The sequence below is a fragment of the Sceloporus undulatus genome, chromosome 8 (genome assembly GCF_019175285.1).
Source record: "Sceloporus undulatus isolate JIND9_A2432 ecotype Alabama chromosome 8, SceUnd_v1.1, whole genome shotgun sequence".
In the NCBI taxonomy this organism is placed as follows: domain Eukaryota; kingdom Metazoa; phylum Chordata; class Lepidosauria; order Squamata; family Phrynosomatidae; genus Sceloporus; species Sceloporus undulatus.
The window spans coordinates 22,097,567-22,119,058 of NC_056529.1; the positions used below are offsets into that span (position 1 = coordinate 22,097,567).

At 45.8% G+C, this 21,492-nt stretch overlaps 1 protein-coding gene across 1 annotated transcript; it reads left to right on the forward strand.

Annotated features, from left to right (window-relative positions):
• The first annotated feature begins 347 nt into the window (after positions 1–347).
• On the forward strand, positions 348–21,003 carry TCF25 (transcription factor 25). Its single transcript, XM_042437793.1, has 18 exons — positions 348–701; positions 2,963–3,127; positions 4,806–4,880; positions 5,237–5,370; positions 6,041–6,106; positions 7,994–8,076; positions 8,650–8,780; positions 11,761–11,860; positions 12,870–12,963; positions 13,953–14,045; positions 14,426–14,531; positions 16,426–16,585; positions 17,860–17,947; positions 18,302–18,460; positions 19,118–19,208; positions 19,423–19,502; positions 20,240–20,312; positions 20,754–21,003. Exons 1-18 carry the CDS (start codon positions 348–350, stop codon positions 20,916–20,918), a joined length of 2,217 nt encoding a protein of 738 aa, XP_042293727.1. The 3' UTR covers positions 20,919–21,003.
• The last annotated feature ends 489 nt before the right edge of the window (positions 21,004–21,492 follow it).

The window sequence follows — 21,492 nt, forward strand, 5'->3', positions numbered from 1 at the left end:
AAGATTTAACAATCTATGAAATTAAAAACAAACATTAAAATTCTCTCTCTATATATATATATATATATATATCTCCCAGCTTTTATGTTTATATATTTTTTAAAATTTAAAGCATACAGTTTAAAAATATATAAACACAAAAGTTGGGAAATACATATATATTTGTATGTATATATATAGGGGGAGAGAGAGGGAGTGTGTGTATATATATATATGATAAAGTTTAAATGATACAATATAAGATCTGTACATACAAATATAGAAGCAAGCCCAAGTTGTATGCTTCTGCGCATGCGCACTGCGGGGGGAATAGAAGGGTCTATTTCGCGCAAGTGCGCAGGCGCCAAATGAGGACGTTTAGGGCCGCTGAAGGCAGGCGCATGCGCCGAGGCAACAGACCGGAAGTGGTCGCCACAGAGAGAGAAGATAGGTCTTTTCTTTTCTTTCCTGCTCTCTCTCGGGTCCTCCACCGGCTTCCGGTCCGCTTCCTTGGCGTCTCGGGCGGATCAAAAGGCGTGAGCGATTTCGCGTCGGGCTCTGAGGCGCCTGAGAGGGGCGTCGAAGGGCCAGGCGCTGCCGGAGGAGGAACCGAGGCCGCTGCCTTCGCCTCGGAGGGGGACCGTGGAGAGAAGGAGGAGGAGGAGGAGGAGGAGGCGGCGTCTCTGCCTCAGGGTCGGCGGGTGGCCAACCTCTTCGAGCTGGTGAGGGCTGCCTCTTCCCCTCGAAGAGGGAGGTCTCTTCTGTGAACCGAAGGCTCTCCTGACCGGCCTCCATGGCTTGTTTGCGGGTCTTTCGGGCTCTGAGGCCGTTCTGGAAGAGTTCGTTGCCTGGCGTTTCTCAACAGCTGTGGTTCTGGCCTCTTCGGAGAGAGGCGGCGTTCTCCCTTCTGAAGATGGCAGCCACAGATGCTGAGAACGCCAGGAAGGAGCTCTCCAAGAGCAACGCCCCAGAGCCCCAAACCCCCGAGGCCCCGGGACTTCGGTGCAGAACAGCCCCTTCCTTCCTTCCTTCCTTCCTTCCTCCCTGTTCTTTTGGAAGAAGAAGCAGCCTTGCCAAGCCCAGGGAACGTCATTCTGTCAGCAAGCCCCAAAGCCTTTCCTACAAGATTCAGGATCCTCTTTCCAGAACTCCAGCTTGACAAAAACGCAGCTTGGCCATGAGCGTTGCCCCTTCTGTGAAGCCGGCAGCCATAGTTTTGGGGGTTTCAGGCTCTGAGGCCGTGTCTGGAAGAGTTCATTCCTGACGTTTTGCCAGCATCTGTGGCTTTGGCATCTAGAGAACGCTGGCATGGAAGAGAGTGGGGTCTATATACTGTTGGTTGAGAGGAAGCCATGTTAAACTGTGTGTTGTTGCTGCTGCTGAATGGCAAGGCCTATAGAGTGTCTATTGACGTAATGATCCACGGTCTGCTGGGATGAACCCCATTAACCTTGGTGCTTTTCCTTTGCATTGTGGGCTTGCTTTTGGTCTTTTTCAGGCTGGGAGCCAAACCTTGTTCACTTTCAGGGTTTCTTTCTTTCTGTCGGAGTTGTTGTCCAGGGGTTTGTGGAGTCCAGGGGCTTCCCTGGGTCCGGACCGGACAGTTGTTGCCCTGGTCCAGAATGTCAGTCTTTTCAAACAGCATTTTATGCCCAGGATGGTTTCTAACATGTTCTGCTACGGCTGGCTTTTCTGGCTGCAGTGTCTCTCCTGTTCCTTGATCTGTCTTCAGACACTGCGTTTGGGGGTCCCTATGGAGACTGGTCCACAGCTGCATGGTACTCTGCATAGGGACCACCAAACGCATGTATAAAAATACATCAATGTTTGGGGCTTCAGACTTTGGGAAAATATTCCTCTGAAACCAAAAGGCAGCTAATAAAAACTGCTGAACTTCCATTCTCTTCTGGTCTCACTGGATTGTCTTCCCTGAAGTATCTGCAATAAAACTACTGTATATCCTCACGTATAAGTCTAGAAATTTAGGGTTGATAAGTCGACCCTAAAAACCTGAGTCGACTTATCCGTGGGTCAATGTAAATACTGTATCTTAATTCTTATTTAAAAGAAGGAACCATCTCCTGGTGAAAAGCAAGAGCATAATACGTGAAGCACCAATCCCCTCGACTCTCTCATCCATCCAGCCTTAAGAGAGTTATGTCTGCTGGAACTTCGGAAGGTTTTTGACATTGTTTTGCTTTGCTTCATCCTTTAGATCCTAGGTTTTACCCTCAACTTATATCCATGGATCATATCCAAATCCAAACATGCCCTCGACTTATGCATGAGGTCGGCTTATAGCTGAGTATGTACGGTACACATCCCAGGGTTCTGTAGGATGGAGCCAAGGCAGTCAGAGGGGTGTCAGTCTACTGAGTTCCTTTATGTATCCATTGCATTTCTATCCCGCCTTTCTTCCTGAAGGGACTCAAGGCGGCTCACAGATCTAAAAAACCCTTTAAAAGTATTATAAAATTCAAAAATTAAAATGTCTATATATAAAATCCCATGAAATATACACAATATAAAAATATAATATAAAATCACATGAAATATACTTGTGTTAAAAACAGACTAAACAATGTAGTTTGACACAGCTTTTGAGTGCTGCGGCTCCATCCTACAGAATCCTGGGATCTGTAGTTGTACAGTATCTTCAGCCTTCTCTGCCAAAGAGGACTGGTGTCCCCACCAAACTACAAATCCCAGGATTCTTTAGGTTGGAGCTGTGGCTCCAACTGCATTATAACTGCATTATTTCTACTGTGTTGAAGGCTTAAGGCTGATGAAGGCTGCACAGCGCAAGAGTAGCTGGAGAGTCCCACAGTCCCAACCCCTGTCCTATGTGCCAAACATGACTTGCCTGAATGGATCCATATATTTGCCTTATTTATCTAATGCAGTCTTTGTGTTTATGCCAGCAAATGGTTGAGAAACCTGTCCTATGTGCTGGACTTTGTTGATTTTTTAAAAACTTGCACAGATAACCAACGTAGAAGATGATCTAGCATCCAAAGAAGAGAAAGATGGCTGCAGATTGCAAGAGGAAGGTGACAGAGAGAACCAAGAGGAGGAACCTGGAAATCTGGAGAGTGACAAGCAGAGAGGAGGAGGAGGAGGAGGAGAGAATGAGCAGTTGGACCAAACAGTGAGTATGTTGCATATAAAAATACCCTGTTAGGAGACACAACTGTGTGAATAGGGCACTGAATGTCCCTAAAAAGGTTGTGAGCTCTTCTTAGTTCTCCTTTGTACACACTCCCTCGGATTGTGATGGAGGCTCCTCCTTGGGAGGTTTTTAAGCAGAGGCTGGGTGGCTATCTGTCTTGGATGATGTCTTCCTGCATGGCTGAAGGGGACTGGGTTGGATGGCCATTGGGATCTCTTTCAGCTCTATGATTCTGTGATATAGTGTGAGTGTGTTTGTGCAGACTCTGTTCTGGAGATAGCAAGCCAGACATGCCTCGGATTCCTTGGAACTGATCTCAGGTTCTTAGACATGCTGCAGTGTTGCATCCAGTTGCCAAAACAGACACTGTACATATGTGTAGAAGAATGTGAGAGTCAAGGAATGAACAGACTTTAATGTTTGCACCATTATCTGTAATTATGAAGATTGCTTCTTTTCTCTTCAGTTTTGGGGTGGAGGGGGTTAAAGATTAGGATAACAGTACAGATTGTGGTCTTTTACAATTGGATATTGAATGGTGCTTTTGGTCTGTTCTCAAGGATGAACTTACCAAGAATTCTCAGCTTGTAAATCTTTATTTTTTGTGTTGCTGTTTTTCAAATTTACAATACAGTGGTACCCCGGGATACGAATGCGCCGCCTTACGAAATTTCCGGGTTACGAAAAAAATCCATTTAAAAAAACTGTTCCGGGTTACGAAGGTTATTTCGGGTTACGAAAAATTTTTTGGTGCTTTTCGGCGCTATTTCGCACGAAATCGCGGCTTTTCCCCATTAGCGCCTATGGCTTTTTCGCCTTACGAAGATTTTCGGGTTACGAAAGCGGCGGCGGAACGAATTAATTTCGTAACCCGGGGTACCCCTGTATATTTGTCACACTTTTCTGTCTGACAGTGGCTCCAAAGGCAGCTGGCAATGAGAGAAAAATTAACACATTTTCACGATAGCTGTGACTGACAAAAGCTCTGAACAACAGTACAATAGATGGACTGGCTTTCCCCAACCCAGCATCCTTCAGATGCATTGGACTGCAACTGCCACCATCCCCAGGCAGCAGAATCTGGCCATTGTGGTTGGAAATGATATGAATTATAATTACACACACACACACAAAAGGATGCTAGTTTGGCAAAGGGTGCCTTAGACCATAAACCCCAGGATGTTGTTGAACTTGCATGGCCAACGCTGAGAGATCCGAGCAGTTGTAGTCCAATAACATACAGGCACTCAAAAGAGTGGGAAGCTCTACTTTAGATGTTTAAAAGGGATGCTGTTTAGTCATGTCTCTGGGGAATGAACTATAAAAGTATGAGGTGGATTCAGTTGTGAGCCCTGCCTAGAAATTTTTTGCATTGAGGTGCAGATGCATCCCTGAAAGGATCCAGAAGACATCTTTTCAGGGATGGAAGTGCCATCCACTTCTTGTTGTTTCATTGTTGTGCCACGGGGTGGAGACAGAGCTCTGGAGTACTTCCAACCGTACTATACGTACTTGTTCCCATTGTAGTGTAATGTATTTTAAATTAGTTTTTTTGGGCCTAATTATATATTGTTTATAGTACTGCTTATGCTGTCCTTTTGACTAGATGTTGCAACTCATATGCATCACTGGTGCTGTTCATTTTGATTTTTTAAAGCCTATTCCAAATAATAAATCGCGCAAGAAAAAGAAGAAAAGAAAGAACAAGAAGAATGCATCGGGTGAGACTCCAGTAAGTTTGCACCAGGTTTGGGGTTTAGATATGGAGAAGGAAGGGCTATGCTTTTGGGAAAGAGAAAAGAAGGAAAGGCCATACATAGGTAAAGAGGAGTGCTAGAGCAGTGCCCCATTCCTGAGAACCATTCAACTAACACCAACTCTCGAAACAGGAGAAAGTTTATCTTCCATTCACTGCAGGTTCCTGCAGTGGAAGAAACAAAGAGAGCTGCTGAATGGTTGAAATGATGAGACCTGGGAAAGGACATGGTGCAGCAGCTGGTCCTGGCCCAGTTTAGTTAAGCTCCTTTAGTGTGGACTGGATGTGACAAAATAAGGTTCTTTTGTGCTAGTTTCTGTGTTTTGGCACAGTGCCCTGGAGAGGAAGAGAATGCAGAAGACATCGAGAGCATCCTAGTGAGAATTGAGAATTCTGATGGACCATCATGCCAGAGCCAAAGCAGAGTGTTCACAGACAGCCGGCCTCTGCTGTATGTAGAGCACAGGTAAGATGGCTCTTATCGCACTAGTCAGTTCTTTTGCGCCATCCCATTCGAAAACCACTTCGCCTGTGCTCACGAAGATCGCTGGATGCTGATTCAGTATATTGCATTGACACTATTTAAAAATCAGTTAAAAGACAAAAGGTAAAAATCAACAAAATTGAACAAAATCAACAAAACTGACAGAAGTGGCAACAAGGAGGCTGCCATCTCAGCCTCCCCAGGGGAGTTCCACAGACTGAGAGAAGCCACTGGGAAAAGGTCCTCTGATAAGTGTAATAGGCAGTCAAAATACAATAAAGCAGTTCAAAGAGGCAGTCAATACTTTTAAGTCACATAGCTCAAAAAATATGCTTGTCCTCTGTCTGCCCCACTGCCCTCTCCCCTCCCCACTTCTTCTGTTGACCACAACAGCACTTTGTGCTGCCACAAAGTGTTGTTGGACTGCAACTCCCAGCATTCTCAGTATTGGTTATACTGACTAGTAGGGCTGCTGGGAGATGATGTTCAACAACACCTGAGCAGCTCTACTCTGCCCACCCCTGCTTTATCCTGTAAGTGCCTCGGGCTTGAGAGCCAATCTCCTTCCTTCAAGTGTGCTGGTGGCACTTTTGTAAATAATGTATTGTTGATAAATAAATAATAAGATGGATTTGTATTACAACTTTTCTAGGAACTTGAATCCAGAAACTGAGCTGAAGAGATATTTTGGGGCCCGAGCAGTTCTTGGAGATCACAGGTGGGTTCAAGCTTGGAAAGCAAGATAGGTGGGAAACCAAAACTGCCTTGCTATTGTGCTGTGAAAACACACATTTCAGTACATTACTAAAACTGAAGAATTGTGAATCATAGAATCATAGAGTTAGAAGAGACCGCAAAGGCCATCCAGTCCAACCCCCTGCCATGCAGGAAATCACAATCAAAGTATCCCCAACAGATGGCTGGATAGCCCTTGCAGTCTCTTCCAACTCTACAATTCTGTGATTTAGCCTCTGCTTGAAGACCTCTAAGGAAGGAGACTCCACTACACTCCGAGGGAATTTGTTCCACTGTCGAACAGCCCTTACTGTTAGGAAATTCCTCCTAATGTTGAGGTGGAATCTCTTCTCCTGTAGCTTGCATCCATTGCTCCGGGTCCTAGTCTCTGGAGCAGCAGAAAACAAGCTTGCTCCCTCCTCAACATGACATCCCTTCAAATATTTAAACAGGGCTATCATAACACCTCTTAACCTTCTGTTCTCCAGGCTAAACATCCCCAGCTCCCTAAGTCGTTCCTCATAGGGTATGGTTTCTAGACCTTTCACCATTTTAGTCGCCCTCCTTTGGACACAGGGCTCCAGTTTCTCAGTGTCCTTTCTGAATTGTGGTGCCCAGAACTGGACACAATATTCCAGGTGGGGCCTGACCAAAGCATAATATAGTGGCACTATTACTTCCTTTGATCTAGACACTATACTTCTATTGATGCAGCCTAAAATCGCATTGGCCTTTTTAGCTGCTGCATCGCACTGTTGACTCATGTTCAACTTATGGTCTACTTGGACTCCTAGATCCCTTTCACATGTAGTCTTGTTCAGCCAGGTGTCCCCCATCCTATATCTGTGCATTTCATTTTTCCGCCTTATGAAAGCTAGGCCATCTTTGAGCTAGGAGAGAGAGCTAGGAAATTACTAAGCACTGAAAGGGAATCTTTTTAATACAAAAGCATCAGTATCTCCTTAGAAATAAGCCCTGTTTTTTGTTCTGTTTTTTTACATTTACGCTTGTGGCCCTTTTGCCAGGCTGTGAACATGAGAGTCCTGGATGTGCATTCATCCTTATAGGTCATTCAAATGTGGTTAAAATAAGCAGACTGTGGTGGCTTTGAACCATGATTGCATAGCTCTTTTGAGTACAGTATGCCCAGTCAGAATTTCTCAAAGAAAGCTAAAGACAGAATAGTGCCACACAAGTCCAAGAAAGCAAGAGGGACGCGACACATTCTCATGGGAGCAGGATTTGGTATGAAAAGTCAATGAAAGTGCCATATTAAAGACCATTCCTCTCTTGCTTCTTCTCCAGCTTTCACATGTCAATTCTTATCCTGAATTGGTAGGAGTCTTGGATGTGTGTGGGCTGTCTTTTTTGCACGCATGTGAAAACTGACAATTTTGAGCTCTGCTTTTGAATGTTATTTTCTCCACAGCTGGAAGAAGAGGTTTTTGAGGACTACAACCTCCAAAATGTCCCAACCAGCAGGACCAATAGCTATGCTGGTCAAGGGATTCTGGAGGCTGTAGTCCAGACAAGTAACTTTTCCACCTCTGATGTCCTCTCACAGACAAATTAAGCCTTAAAGGACTTGGGACCCCCATACTTGCGAGAGTGCCTTCCCAAGGGTTGAGGTCTCCTTTGGGGGCCTTCTGTGTCCCACCAGTGAGGTCAGTACACTGTGGGAGAATGCAGGAGAGGGCCTTCTCAGATGTGATACGCAATTATGGATTGTATTCCCTTTGGAAGCCTGATTGCTGCCAATGCTGGTTTTAGGCCAGGACTGCTCCATCCATGCTGAGCATAAAGAATAGGATGGAGGTATATGAGTACAGCTTTTGAGATGTTTTTACCCCACTTTCTTTTTCTTTTCCAGGCCACGGCAGCGGCAGCGGCAGCACATCCGCAGCACCTGGCTCACAGTTCCAAAGAGCACTTGGCCACGCCACAGCAAAACAGGTGAGCGGTCTTCCCAGGTCCCTCAAGTGCTATGCTACCTCAGTTGGCTTCAAAGTCTGAGTTACAAGCCTGCCTGAAATGTGAACTCCTGAGCAGAGGCCCTTGCATGTTGCTTGTCCAACCACTTCAAGATGCTAGGTTGATGTGTACACAGAACAGGACATTTTCTGTAGTGGCGCCCAAGTTTAGCTCCGACCTTACCCCTCTTGGGTATGTAAGAGGTAGCTAAGACTACATTGTTTTATATAGTCTTTGGTTCTTAATATCAGGAGTGGCTGCTCTGGCATGTCCTGTATTTAGTTTTTAAACTGTTTAAAAAGAAATGTGCTTAGTCTGTATTTGAATAATAAATCAGGAAGTGGATTTCTTCCTGATACTCTGCTTTCCCTTTGGGTAGATGGCCCAGTGCAGGGAGGGGGGGGGGTTCCTGGAAGCAGGAGCTTACCCACCTAGATCATCACCTTTGTTTTCAAGATATGGATTGCAAAGCAGCAGGAATCCCTGTGACAAGCAGGGAATGATGGCCATCATCTTCTAGTTTCCATGGCACTTTTTTCTCCCCTTGTTATCTAGGTATTTCTATGGCACTGCTGGAGACCAAGCGGGGGATACAGCACTTTGCCTTTGAGCACCACCGAGAATACCAGCAAGTACAGTTCAAGTTCTTGGATGCCGTGGAGTCCATGGACCCCAACAATCTTGTGGTAGGTTCTTGAGGGCCTGGTGCAAGGGTTATATGCCACCAACAACACTTACAGCTGCTTTCTCTCTAGTTAAGCCTTGGTCTCCATGATCCTCAAGGAGAACCAGACCAGTGATTTAGCTAGCAGGGCATACTGGCTGCAATCCTGTTTGGCTCTGCTTGGCTAAGCCATATGCCCTTGAATTTACTGAAAAGCTTCTAAGGTCACCCCACACACCCATTCTGTGCTTTTGTGGTGAGCAGGCAAGATCTCAGGCCCATCTGGCTGTGTTTCCAGAGGACCTGATAGTTCTTTGTACTGATGTCATAATTTCACATCTGGCTATGAGGACACAGCCAGATGCTTCTGTGATACTGCCTGCTCACCACTGAATGACCATGCAGGGCAGCTTCAGACATTTTTCTATAAATCAGAGTTTGGGACTTTGGGTGTGGCAGAGGAGGAAAGTGAATGCCAATATTTGCTGCAGTTCTCTTTGATCATGCGGATCTTAAATACTCACAAATAATGCCTCCACCCATGTTTTCATGTAGTTGTTTTCCCAAAAGCTATTTATGTTGGAGTCATCATAACATCCCAAGGCAATGAATTAGATAGTTTTAACAGGCACTATATTTTCTTCTAAAATGAACTTGCATTTCAGGATGGGGGGGAATGTTTGTTGATGCAGAACAAACGTACTCTGGGCTTCCTGGATAAAACCTTGTTTTGTTGCTCAGAGGCGAGCCAGTATGGTTTGAGTGGTGGCCTGTGCAGTGCAGGGTTCAAATCCCTGCTCAGCCATGGAACCCACTGGGTGACCTTGGACAAGTTACACTCTCTCGGCCTCAGAGGAAGTTAGTGGCCACCCCTCTGAACAAATTTTGCCAAGAAAATTCTAGGAGAGGGTCAGCATTTTATTTTATTTTTGGCTCAGTGGGGAGACAGAATTCCCATGGCACCGATGTTAACCCAGAGGTCATAAAACACTTGTGGCCTTTGGTGTTGCAGGGCTAAAGGGACCCATCTCAGAATTTGGAGAAAGCTGGTAGAAAAGACACTGGATGGATAAGAAAGGCACAAAACATGAAGTAACTTCTCCAGGCTCTGTTCTTTGAGGGGAGCCTCTAGCTAAGTACCCCTTTCCTGTATTGACATCACCCTTAGTGGGGAGTGTAGGCTGTGCAGGATGGGGAAAAGCACCATGTATCTTAAAAATCAGCATTCGCACAGGCTACTGTGGCTATTTATAAACTTTCTCCTGCTTTGAAGGAAGAAATGCCTAATTTTTCTTGGTACTTAGCAGAACAGACCCTGCTTTGAGGCTTTGATTGAGCATGTCCAAATGGGTTAAGCCGAGCATCAACTTTGCTGGCACACACAAAAGCAGGCAAACGACAGAAGATGTTCGTTGCCTAATATTAGCATAATCGGGACATTGACGTTTTGGAGAGACCCCGACCCTCCCTTCTCCCTCCTACTTTCTGATAAGGGCAAAAGTGGTGCTTTGAAAGCGTTTGTCAGATAGAGCAGCCTTTGTCCCAACCAGCCTCATGCTTGGCCTACTCCTCACTCGCTGGAAGCCCAGGCACAGAATCCGCTACTGACTAAGGCTATTTTTGGCATGCCAAACAAACCCACAAGCCAAGTCAGGACGGGCAGTTATAGAAACTTTCCAGCTTGGTCAATTGGGATGAGACACGCCATCACAGCAATGAGAGATGGATAGCACCACAGGTCATGGTCAAACTATTGAGTTCAGCCTTTGGTTGTCCTTTGGTGGCCAGCCAGGAAAACACTGGAGCTGGTGAGCAATCTTATCCCCCTCCTGCTTGAAGGACTGCAGTTGGTACTATCTGTAAACACAGGAGTGGGGTGGGGGAATACTATGTTGGCCATAACACATACGTTGCAATCTATATTGTGAGAGTGCCCTTTCTGAGCCCACCAAAAATTTACCAAAGTGCATGTCAGCTTTTGAGATCTTTGGCTATGTAGGTGATTGAAAGAGTGAGGAGACAGAGTCATAAAATCTGCATGTAATCAAGAGGAAAGTTCTGCAAATATGACATGTCTGTATTAAGCTCCACCAAGTGTTGGCCTTAGGCTAGTTGAAAGCATTTTAAAAGCAAATGTTTAAAGTTCACAGATGGTTTGACTCTAGCGAACAATTGCTTTCTTTTATAACGTGTTTGTTATGTAGCTTGTTCTTTTTATGAGATGTTCTTTATCTGGATCAATGAAAAATGCACGGAAACAACCGTGTGACAGACTTCTCTTAAACTAGTGGCAACAAAGGAAACACAAGATACAGATACACAAATGATAGACGGAAGGCCTGTGAGCTGCATTAGTTGTACAGGGTGCCAAAGAAGGTAGATTTTAGGGTTGAAATGCTGGGAAGGCAGCCTTTATAAAGAATTTTTCACATCTGTTCAAGGGGCTGCATTTGTTTTACGGTATTTCACTATTGCCTCCCAGCCCACATGGGCTCCCAAGGCAGTGAACAAAATGAGAATGGTGGGCCATACCTTGCCATACTCCTACATTACAGGAAGGAGTATTGGAAGGAAAGATGTGTGGCAGCTGAAGGTCAGACCTTAAAAACCAGGTGGGAAGAGGGAACTACAGGTCACCAGCACTTATTTTTCTTAACACTCAGTCACTCTCTGAAAAGAAAGGCTGGAAAGTTATTCAGGAGATTAAAGCACAACAGCAACTAACCAGACCTCCTTTTGCTACCTGCTTCTGACTGGTGAATTTGAGTTTCTCTGAATGCTTCCTCCGCTACATGCGTAGGTGAAAGGAATGCAAGGAAGGTGTGACTTCTATGCAGCACTCCCAGAAATGTGCCAGTCCTCTGTGCCTTTTCTCTCCCTACCTTGCACTTTCCTGCCTCCTCAAAATCCCTCTCAAAAAAAAGAGGTCTTTCTGCAAGCCAGAGTAGGAGGGTAGGGAGGCCTCAGGAAGCTCTCACCAGCTTTGTTTTCTCTGCTGACAGCTTTTGCTGCAGATGAACCCTTCGCACGTGGACTCGCTCCTGCAGCTCAGCGATGTGTGTCGGATGCAGGAAGACCAGGAGATGGCCAGAGACCTGGTTGGTAAGAGGCAAGGTCTCACTAAGGTTGATCCCCACTGCCACCAGGCACTGCTTGTGTGATCTTCTCCTTGCATTATGGATCTCCTCCAAAGGAGTTGGGAGCCCAGACAGATCCATGCTTGTAACAGGGAGGTGACTGAGAGCACCTGCTGGACCTGAAAGAGAAAGAAAATAGTTTTAGAAAAAGAGACTCTTTCCTAGGGACCTGAGTTTGGATTGTGAAGTCCCATCCAAACTTCCTTCTCTCCAGCCAGCCTTAAGTGACAGCACAAGGGAGGGCCTGCTCTGTTGTGGCATCTTGTCTTTGGAATTCTGTACCTTGTTAATTTCAGCAAGTTTCCCCACTGACTCTCAGTTGACAGCGGAAGACCTTTTTTCCTTCCTTCTGTCTAGCCTGTAATGTAGGGTTGAGAATCAAACAACTTCTCAAGTGTTGTTGGAGTGCCACTCCCATCAGCCCTACTAGCCAGTGGTGAAGAATGCTGGGAGTTGCAGTGCAGCCATCATTGCTAGAGGACCGCATGATTCCCACCCCTGTTGTAATAGAATGTGGCTTTAATGTTGATGAAAATAGTTTTCACTGATAGGTGGGTTAGAAGTATTTCAGTAAATAAGTCATACATCTGCTGGGGTGTGGTTTGTGTTCTGCCTCTGGGGCTACAAGGGAGAAAGTAAGGCCCTCTTATGCACTGGCATTCACTGGCCAGGCCAAACCTCCCTAGGATTCTTCCCTCAGGGCTCCCTCGGTCTAGCAAACTGGTGGGCTGTCTGAGAAAAGCAGTGTGATTGCAGAGAAAGCAACTAATGGTGTTGATCTTAACTTTTGGAGGGTTCCCTTTCCCCCCGAAATTAAATCTCTATTTCTTGCCTTGTCTTGTGATATGTGTTTAAAGTTAATATGTCACCTCGGGTTCCTTTAGGCAGAAATGTTACTTTATAAAGATGCTAAGTGCATCAAAGGCTCTGGGTGGGGACTCAGCGAGGCTTCCTTCTGGCACCTTCTTTTCCAGAGAGGGCTCTCCACATCCTGGAATGCGCCTTCCACCCCATGTTCAGCCTCACCAGTGGGACCTGCCAGCTGGACTACCGGAGGCCGGAGAACAGGTAAAAACCTGCCGTCAGTTGTCTTGGGGAAGCAAGCCTGGCTGCACCTGGAGCTCCAGAACAGAGCTGAACTTGGAAATGTTAATGTTTCAGACTTCAACCCCCAGTATCCCCCAGCCAACAGCAATTGAGTGGAGGGTAGTAGCTGTAGCTACTTTGAAAATAAAGTGTACAGTTCCTTACAAAAGAGAGAGAACTCCACTTCCTGAGTATAGGGAAAGGTGTGCTGAAAAGAGCATGGTAAAATTACTTTTTTGAATCCCATTTGGGAGAAAGATGGGATATAAATATAATAAACAAACTACAACTCCCAGAATTCATTAGCAAGTAAAGGTGAAAAGGAGAGTAGTCGCTGAGGTTCTGGTGCTGAGCAAAGCATGGAAAAGTTACTATTTCAGACTACAACTCCCAGAATCTTTCATCTTCCAAAGGGGAAGGTAATATCTGGAGCTCTCAGGTTGAGCAGAACTTGAGAAAGTTACTGTTTTGGACCATAATTTTCAAAATGGCCTCTCTGGTACCAGCAAATGGAGGAGAGGAACACAGAGTTTTTATGTTGGGCAGAGCTTGGAAAAGTTACTTTGGGGGGCTGAAAACATCCAGAATTCCTCAGTCACCAAAACCACAAGGAGGCCAAGAAAGAAGTCCTCCCTCAGCATGAGAGCTTGGAAAAGTTACTTTGGGGGAACATAGCTCCTGGAAGCTTCTAGCCTGAAGGTAAAACTTGCTTGAGCTCCTATTTTGAGCACAGCCTGGAAAAGTTCCTTTTTTAGACTACAACTCCTAGAACAACCAGCCAACAAAGCTTTTCCAAGCTCCTAGGATATGTTTCTTTCCAGAAGCCAAGATACAAGTTCAGACCACTTGTACTATGCTTCACAGCCACCTACTTAATCTTAGGTTTTTGTGGGGATCCCCAGTTTATGCCTTCCTTCTTTATGTCTAAAACATTAACAGTGAGTTGTTTCTTTCTTTGGTGCCCCTTGCAGAGCCTTTTATCTGGCTCTCTTCAAGCACATGGTTTTCCTGGAGAGGAGAGGTTGTCCTCGCACTGCTCTGGAGTTCTGCAAACTTATTCTGAGGTAAAGCAATCAGTTCTGGACTCTGTATGTCTTTTGGGCCCAGGGGAAAGCATGGGGGTAGAAGTGGCCAACACACCCGTCCCCCTTGTCTCTATTGGTCAGGGTTATGTATTTCCTACATTGCCAAGCTCTACGTTGTGCAGCTAAAGGATTTTTTAAAAAATGTTTTTCCAAGAGATAGTTAATTTCTTTTACGGTGATCTTTTGACTGAATCAGCCCCTCGGCACAGAAAAAATGTGCGCATGTTGTTGGCCAGGCCTGAGGCAAGCAAAAAGTCTCATGCACTTTTCTCTGTTCATCAGTTTTGTAACAAGCCTTACTTATTTCTTGTTAAATTTATTTTTCTTCCCAACAACCTCCCCCCCCTCGGTCACCGAAGTCTTGATCCAGAGAATGACCCGCTGTGCATGCTGCTGATCATCGATTTGCTGTCTCTCCGAGCGAGAGAGTACACCTTCCTGACCCGCTTGTTCTGCGAGTGGGAGGTGAGCTGCCAGTGGGGAGCCCTGGCAGGAGATGGGCAAAGGGGCAAGCCACATGAGGTCTGGGCAGTTTGGGTATGCTGGGTTGTGCTGGAGGGTCCAATCCAGTCTTGCTGACTCCCCAGAAACAAATAGCATTTCAAACTCCCTGTATCAGACCATAAATTGGGGTAGGGATCCTACGTGCCCCCAGGGCTGTTTCTGTGTCTCATTGGAGCCCCTTCCATCACCCTAAAATATTTTTTGCTCACACAAGAGGAAAATTATGCCTCCAGAAACTTTTCAGTGTGTGTGTGTGTGTGTGTGTACTTTTCTACTAAAACAAGACACTGCTCCAACTCCAATTTTTAGCAACTTATCCCCTTTATTTTATGCAAAGTCAAGAGTGACCTTCTCCCTGCTTCACTTGTAGCTGTTTCAGCTGGGTAGAATGTGGCCCCCAACCACCTGAGGTTGCCCACTCCTGAATCCTTGGGGAAGCTTTTTGTGGGTTTTTCATGCTGTGTGGCCATGTTCTAGAAGAGTTTCTTCCTGATGTTTCGCCAGCATCAGTGGCTGGCGAAACATCAGGAAGAAACTCTTCTAGAACATGGCCACATAGCACGAAAAACCCACAAAAAACTATGGATGCCAGCCATGAAAGCCTTCGACTTCACACTTGGAGAAGCTATTGTGAGCATGATCAGAACTTCTTATTTGCCCTGGTTAATGGGACTGTTTATCTCTTAAACTGTTGTTACATGCCTTCACATCCACTCCGGTTTGTGGTGACCTCTCTTGGGGTTTTCTTGGCAGGATTCTTGCAAGCATGGCCTTGCTCTGAGGTGGAGAGAAGAATGTGACTTGTCCAAGGTCACCCAGTGCATTTCCATGCCTGACCAAGGGGGTCTGAACTCTGTGCTCCTGGAGTCTTAATCTTGGAGTCAAGCCAGGCTTGGTTTCTGTTTTGCAGTTGGACTGCAAGTATTGAGGCAGCAATTGATTTACTGTGTCTCCAAATTCCATTTATGGTGGAGAGCAGCAAGGAGAAAGAGCTGCCATCCATCGTGGGGCTTTTTGGAGACATCTTGTTGGTCAAGACCTGGGCTAGAGAGACTTTAGATCTGATATACATAGATTTTCTTAACGCAGTTGAAAATGGCAGGCATGATGTCTGCTCAGCCTCCCTGAAGATTCTTTCTGTTTCCCTTTCCATCCCTGATGCCTAGGGCGATAAAGAAAAGATATTGGTGGAAGCAGGCTGAGAAGATGTCAGCCTACCATTTTCAAAGATATCAGGAGAATCTTGCTAGATCAGAAAAGATACACACACACACACAATGTTTTTGTCAGTTTTTAATCTGCATTAGCTTTAATAACTGGTTTGTAAGGTACCTTGAGTCACATCATCATGACAAAACTGGTATGATGATAGATGATGATAGACGATAGATGGAGGTACTCCATGCCCTTGGAGGTCTACCCTTCACCTAACCCTGGCTCGCAGCATAATAGGAGCAAAACAAAAGTAAGAAGAGGGGAGGAAAAAGACAGTAAGGAAGTCCAGGTGCCAGTAAGGGCAAAGAGCAGAAGAAATTTATAGAGAAGACAGAGATGTTTCCTAATGGGTTGGAGGTATGAATCTATCTAGCCTCATGCAGTTAACTCTGACTGGCGACAGCTGTCCAGAGTTTTCGGGTGGTGCTCAGCCACTCAGTGCCAGTCTAGCCCTCAAAGGTTGGTGAAGTTCCTGTTGTTGTCCATTTGGGAAGTCCTTCCAATGCCCATCCCCTGACCATTCTCAGATTCTCTGAAACTATAAGCCATAGGAGAACCCTCAAGAAACAGGCCAGTTTGTGAGCTTGATTCTGTATGGCTTCTCACCCTCTCCCCACCCTCACCCTGTCTCTCCTCTTAGGGTCATCGGAATCTCTCCCAGCTCCCAAACTTTGCCTTCTCAGTACCACTGGCATATTTCTTTCTGAGCCAGCAGGAGGATGTCCCTGAAGTGGAGCTAAGCCAAGCTCACGAAAGAGCAGCCAGCCTCATCCAGCAGGCGCTGATCATGTTTCCTAGTGGTGAGTGTAGCAGTGTGAAAGTTTCAAAGATGGGTATACAGGTGTAAAACTTGATGTTGTTGAACTAAACTACCAGTAGCCTCAGTTAGAGTAGCCAACAGTAAGGAATGCTGGGAATCATAGTCCAAGAACATCTGGAGAGGCATGCGATTCCTGTCCCTGTCTTGGACTGTCTTTGGCTGGGCTTCAGGTGCTTCTGCTCAGGAAGAATTAAGAATGGTCTGTGGGCCATGTTTGTCCCCCACAGCATTGCAGGTAGGACAGGCTGAAACCTTCATTGTCCCTCCCAGTTTTAGGAGTGGGCAAAAACTATCCAATAAAATCAGGAGATTCCACCAAGATGAGTAAAGACAATTTTATTTTGTCTCTACTAGTTCTCCATCGTGGCAAGGACACATAATGGACTCATTCTGGTAATAAAACTAAGATCAGGATTTCAAGACTAGGGATTGTAATCATCTGATACTGTCCATAATATTACATAAAAATCTTTCTCTTACGTAGTTTTTAGAAATGATTGTGGGGCAATAACTAGGCATACATCTTGCCTTAAGCATATTATTCATCACTTGTAAAAGAAGTAATATGTAATTCTCCCCCCCCTCCTCCATTTTTCCTGGGAGGAAGGGCTTTGGGAAAAAATGAGAAAAACACTTTATTTTCCTGACTTTGTGTTTTATTTTTATGAGTCTTCACAGTTCTAATTTCTCCATGTTTTTTTTAATGGAATGAAAACATTTGCTGATGTTTAGGCACAACCGACAATCCCCTTCCTGAAATTGGAAGACAGAAAGGGGACTCTTCAGCCTTTGCAGCAGAACTGTGGCCCTTTGGCCAAGCCTCATTGTTTGTGAGGTGGCTTTGTGAGGAACCCATCACCTCTAAACACACAGACACTTTTTAAAATTCCCTCTCACATTTTAATTCCCTTCCCCCCCCCCCCCCCCCCCGTTAAAAGTTTCGACTTGGATAGTTTTTACTTGATGGTTGCTTGGTCATTTTCCCTAACAACTGCTCTCTCATGATCAGCTAATATACCTTCAATATCTTCCTCTGTTTTGCTGTGCATTGCTGTATGCTGACGCTAAGTAAATTTTCTAGGACAGCTATAAATGTTAAGGTTTATGTTTACTTCAGTGCCTGATTGCTTAAAAGGGAAGCAGACATCTGGACTGGAAGTGTGTCCTTAATACTGCTGTCTTTAATTCACTGTGCTTCCACTCTTGAACCCAAAATCTGACAAATTTCGCTCTCTCACGTCATTCCTGTTTCAGTTCTGATGCCGTTGCTGGATCGCTGCAGTGTGCAACCGGATGCCATGGTGGCTGCCCACTCATACTTCGGACTGGAGGCCCAGTTAAGGTCAGGAGCATAGGGCAGGGGAATGCCTTTTTGGATAGCAGGAACTCAGGGATTTTGAGAGAAACAAGGCATTAGTGGGCTCGAAAAGAGGCCAGCACTGTCTTGGTATCAAATAGGGGCCCTAGTGAGACTTGTGAATATGGCAGTGACTATATGGGATAGGTCATTTCAATGATGGGGGTCATATGTCAAGGTGTTTGACGCTGAGGGCAGAAGATTTGTTGCTGATATGGCTGCTGTTGGAGTCACAGTACCAATAAATATGATATTTATATATAACAATTAGGAAGAATCCAGAACTGGTAAAGTGCTGCCTTTAAGCGGCCAGTCACAAATGTTGGCTTTTCCCCGCAGTTCTCCTCCTGCTCTCAACCAGCTGGTCTCCCTCTACCTTGGGAGAACCCATTCCTTCTGGAAGGATCCATCTGTCATGGCCTGGCTGGAGACAAACGTTCACGAGGTGCTGAGGAGAGTGGACTCCAAGGACCCAGCACTGGAAGAGGTGGAACAGAAGTGAGCCTGGCGTAGGATTTTCTCTGCTTGATTGACATTGGGGGAACCAACATAACTGAATACCCCCCAACTGTGCTCTGCTTGGAATAATAATAATAATAATAATAATAATAATAATAATAATAATAATAATAATAATAATAATAATATCCTGTTGCCTTCTGCTATTCACTCCCATGCACTAAGGAATGGAAGAAAACATTTACCACTGTGAGGACAGGGGAAAAAACAGTTGATGGGATTGTGCTTGAGGTTTGGTTCACAATTTAGGAAAGTTACCTTTTTGGACTGCTGTTTCCAGAATCCCGCCCCCCCCAGCCAGAGTGATTGCAAGTTGCACTATTAATGCCAGAGCTTGGGTGCATTGTTTTTCTTGAACAGCAATGCCCGGTGACCATGCTGGCGGGGGAATTCTGGAAATCATACTCCAGATAACTTTCTTAAGATACTTCATATAGATGCCAAGTAATCTGTTGTGGGAGGATACTCATTCCTTTTTCCAAGCTAGCCAAGTTGTCTATCCCACTGGTTCTCTAAGTCTGGGTTGCTTCTACAGAGGTCTTTGCTAAAAAGAAGGTCCGGGGACATGGCTCTGACTCTTGCGTGTCCTAGCCTTCTCCAGAGTGGTCACTGTCTAGCTCCCTTTCTCTCCCTTAGGCGAAAAGTGAGATACCAGAATGCTCCCAGGAACGTCTACCGCCACGTGATCCTTTCGGAGATCCGGGAAGCAACAGCGGCATTGCCTCCGGTGAGGGCTGCAGCTGGAGCAAGTAGTGTCCCATGTCCTCTCCCAGTGAATTGCCCCCAGATCTCAATTCCTGGGCAGATATACACTTTAAACTATCAATTTTCTTTTTGAAAGCTGCATTGGAAGCACTTTTGGCTGGCTTGAAGGGTAAAGGCTATAACATAAAAGGAGACCCTAACCTTTGACCATGGACCCTCCCCTTTTCCTTCCCAAGGAAGTGACCTCCCTGCCTATCATGGGGTTTGATCCTCTCCCACCACTGGACTCCATCGTTTCTTACACAAGGCCAGAAAGGTAGATGTTATCTGCTTTTGTCACCCACTCTGTGTGCTTCTGTTATTGAGTTTTGTCTGTGCTAGCCAAGGACAGAAGGTTGAACATTGCTAACTTTTAATCCCACAAATGACCCCATATGGTTGTGGTCCAGATGTCTCTTATCTTTTCAGCATGGTTCATATTGAGAGCTATAAAAGAGGTTGCCTGAGACCAGGGAGTCAGAATGTGGGTTCCTCTGACCTGTTATTATCATCTGCTTTGATTAACAGCAGCCCTTCCTTCAGGGTCTTTCTCATCCCCTGCAACTTCTTTTAATGGTGGGGACAGGTCTGGACTTGCTGCAGGCTGTACACTGTTCCTCTAAGCCAGTGATCGTGAACCTTTTCGAGGCCGAGTGCCCAAACTGCAACCCAAAACCCACTTATTTATTGCAAAGTGCCATGTCCCTCTGGCTTTCTAGTAACAAACTCTGGCAAACTGTGTGCTGGAATGTTTGCACATGTGCCCACAGAGAGAGCTCTGAGTGCCACCTCTGGCACGCGTGCCATAGGTTTGCCATCACTTCTCTAAGCCATGGTCCCACTTTTAACTTAGCCAATGTAGTCACTCACACTCCTGGTATTGTTTTGTCTTTCCTAAAATGCAGAGGCCACTCCCCTTCTTAGCCACAGTGAGCGGAGAGGGGGAACTAGGTACAAAAGGCAATAAATTTCAAATCCATTTGTGACTTTCTCTCCCTCTGCTCTCCTTTCTAGGTCCTCTCACCCATCCAACGAAAGCACTTTATCCCTCTTCTTTCGTTCTCTGTTGCCAAACTTCAACTTGCAGGTAGGACGAGTCAGAAAGAGCTGCCCTGCATGCAATTGGGGTGGATTTCAGACATCCAGAGCTCCAGTTTCCCTTCTCCTTTCCCCACAGGAAATTCTGAGAAGTCCCTTTTGAGCATTCTGGGTTTCTCTTCTTCTTTGTCAGGACATAGTGCCTGGTTGGGTTCTCCTGGCCCTTGATCCCCAAAGCCACTGGCTAGTGTCCAGCTCTCTCAGGCTATGATGCAGAAAGCAGAAGGAAGAGGAGGTGGCAGTTTTTATTATAAAACCACTTTTGGGGGGGGGGACAAGTTGAACATTTGCACCAGTTTCCTGACCACATTTATTCTCTAGATCTACCGCCACCTGCGGGAACTAGGGTTCTTAGTCCTGCGGCTTAGTCTTTGTTCTCCTCCCTACTTTTTGCCAGTTTTAAAAGAATAAATCCTACACTGTGTTTCAGGGAGAAAATGGAGCCGGTGGAGAGGAAGGCCCAGGCGCTGGACAGAATCTGAACCAGGGCGTGAATCGGCTCATGGCGGCCATGCGGGATATGCTGGCAAACATCCAGTTCCAGGAGCCGCCACGAGACGACAACCCTGAGGGGGATGCGGGAGAGTGGGACTGAGCCCCTCATCTTAGGGCTCGCCTCTTCTCTGCCCCCTCCCCATGTGATCTTCCTTGCCATAAAATAAAGGTTCATTAGCAGACGATCAGGGCCTCTTGGTGCCTACCTTATACACACACTTAAACATGATGCATCAGAAAGAGGGGCAAAGGTTCCATTCTTGGACAAAGGGGAAGCAGAGTTTGAAAGAGTTGCCATCTGGGACCACAACACCCTGAAGTGTCCAGTCTGCACCTGCCTTCCATGGTTCTGGCATGAGTGGTCCCCAAAAAGTAGTGTTTCTTGTTAGAAGTCAAACTGGAGTTCTAGAACAGTCTTTTTCCTCTGAAAATTGCACAAGTAGGAATCCTGTAGTCCTCTAGATGTTCCTGGACTGCAGCTCCCAGCAGCCCCAACCAACATAGCCAGTGGTGTAAGATGCTGAGAACTGCAGTCCAGCAACATGATACTTATCCCTAGTGGAATATCAGAGATGTTCTTGTACAAAGTTGCCATCTAAAGTAGTGGTTCTTCATCTGGAATCTTTAACCATTGTCCAAGCTGTCTAGGGTTGTGGGAGATGGTCCAGAAAACC

What these genes read in the sequence shown, in the direction of transcription:
- TCF25 (XM_042437793.1), top strand. Translation starts at nt 348, where the DNA reads ATGAGGACGTTTAGGGCCGCTGAAGGCAGGCGCATGCGCCGAGGCAAC. An exon ending in CTGCTGTATGTAGAGCACAG is followed by an intron (nt 5,371 to 6,040) that starts GTAAGATGGCTC and finishes CAACTTTTCTAG; the next exon opens with GAACTTGAATCCAGAAACTG. An exon ending in GCAGTTCTTGGAGATCACAG is followed by an intron (nt 6,107 to 7,993) that starts GTGGGTTCAAGC and finishes TTTCTTTTCCAG; the next exon opens with GCCACGGCAGCGGCAGCGGC.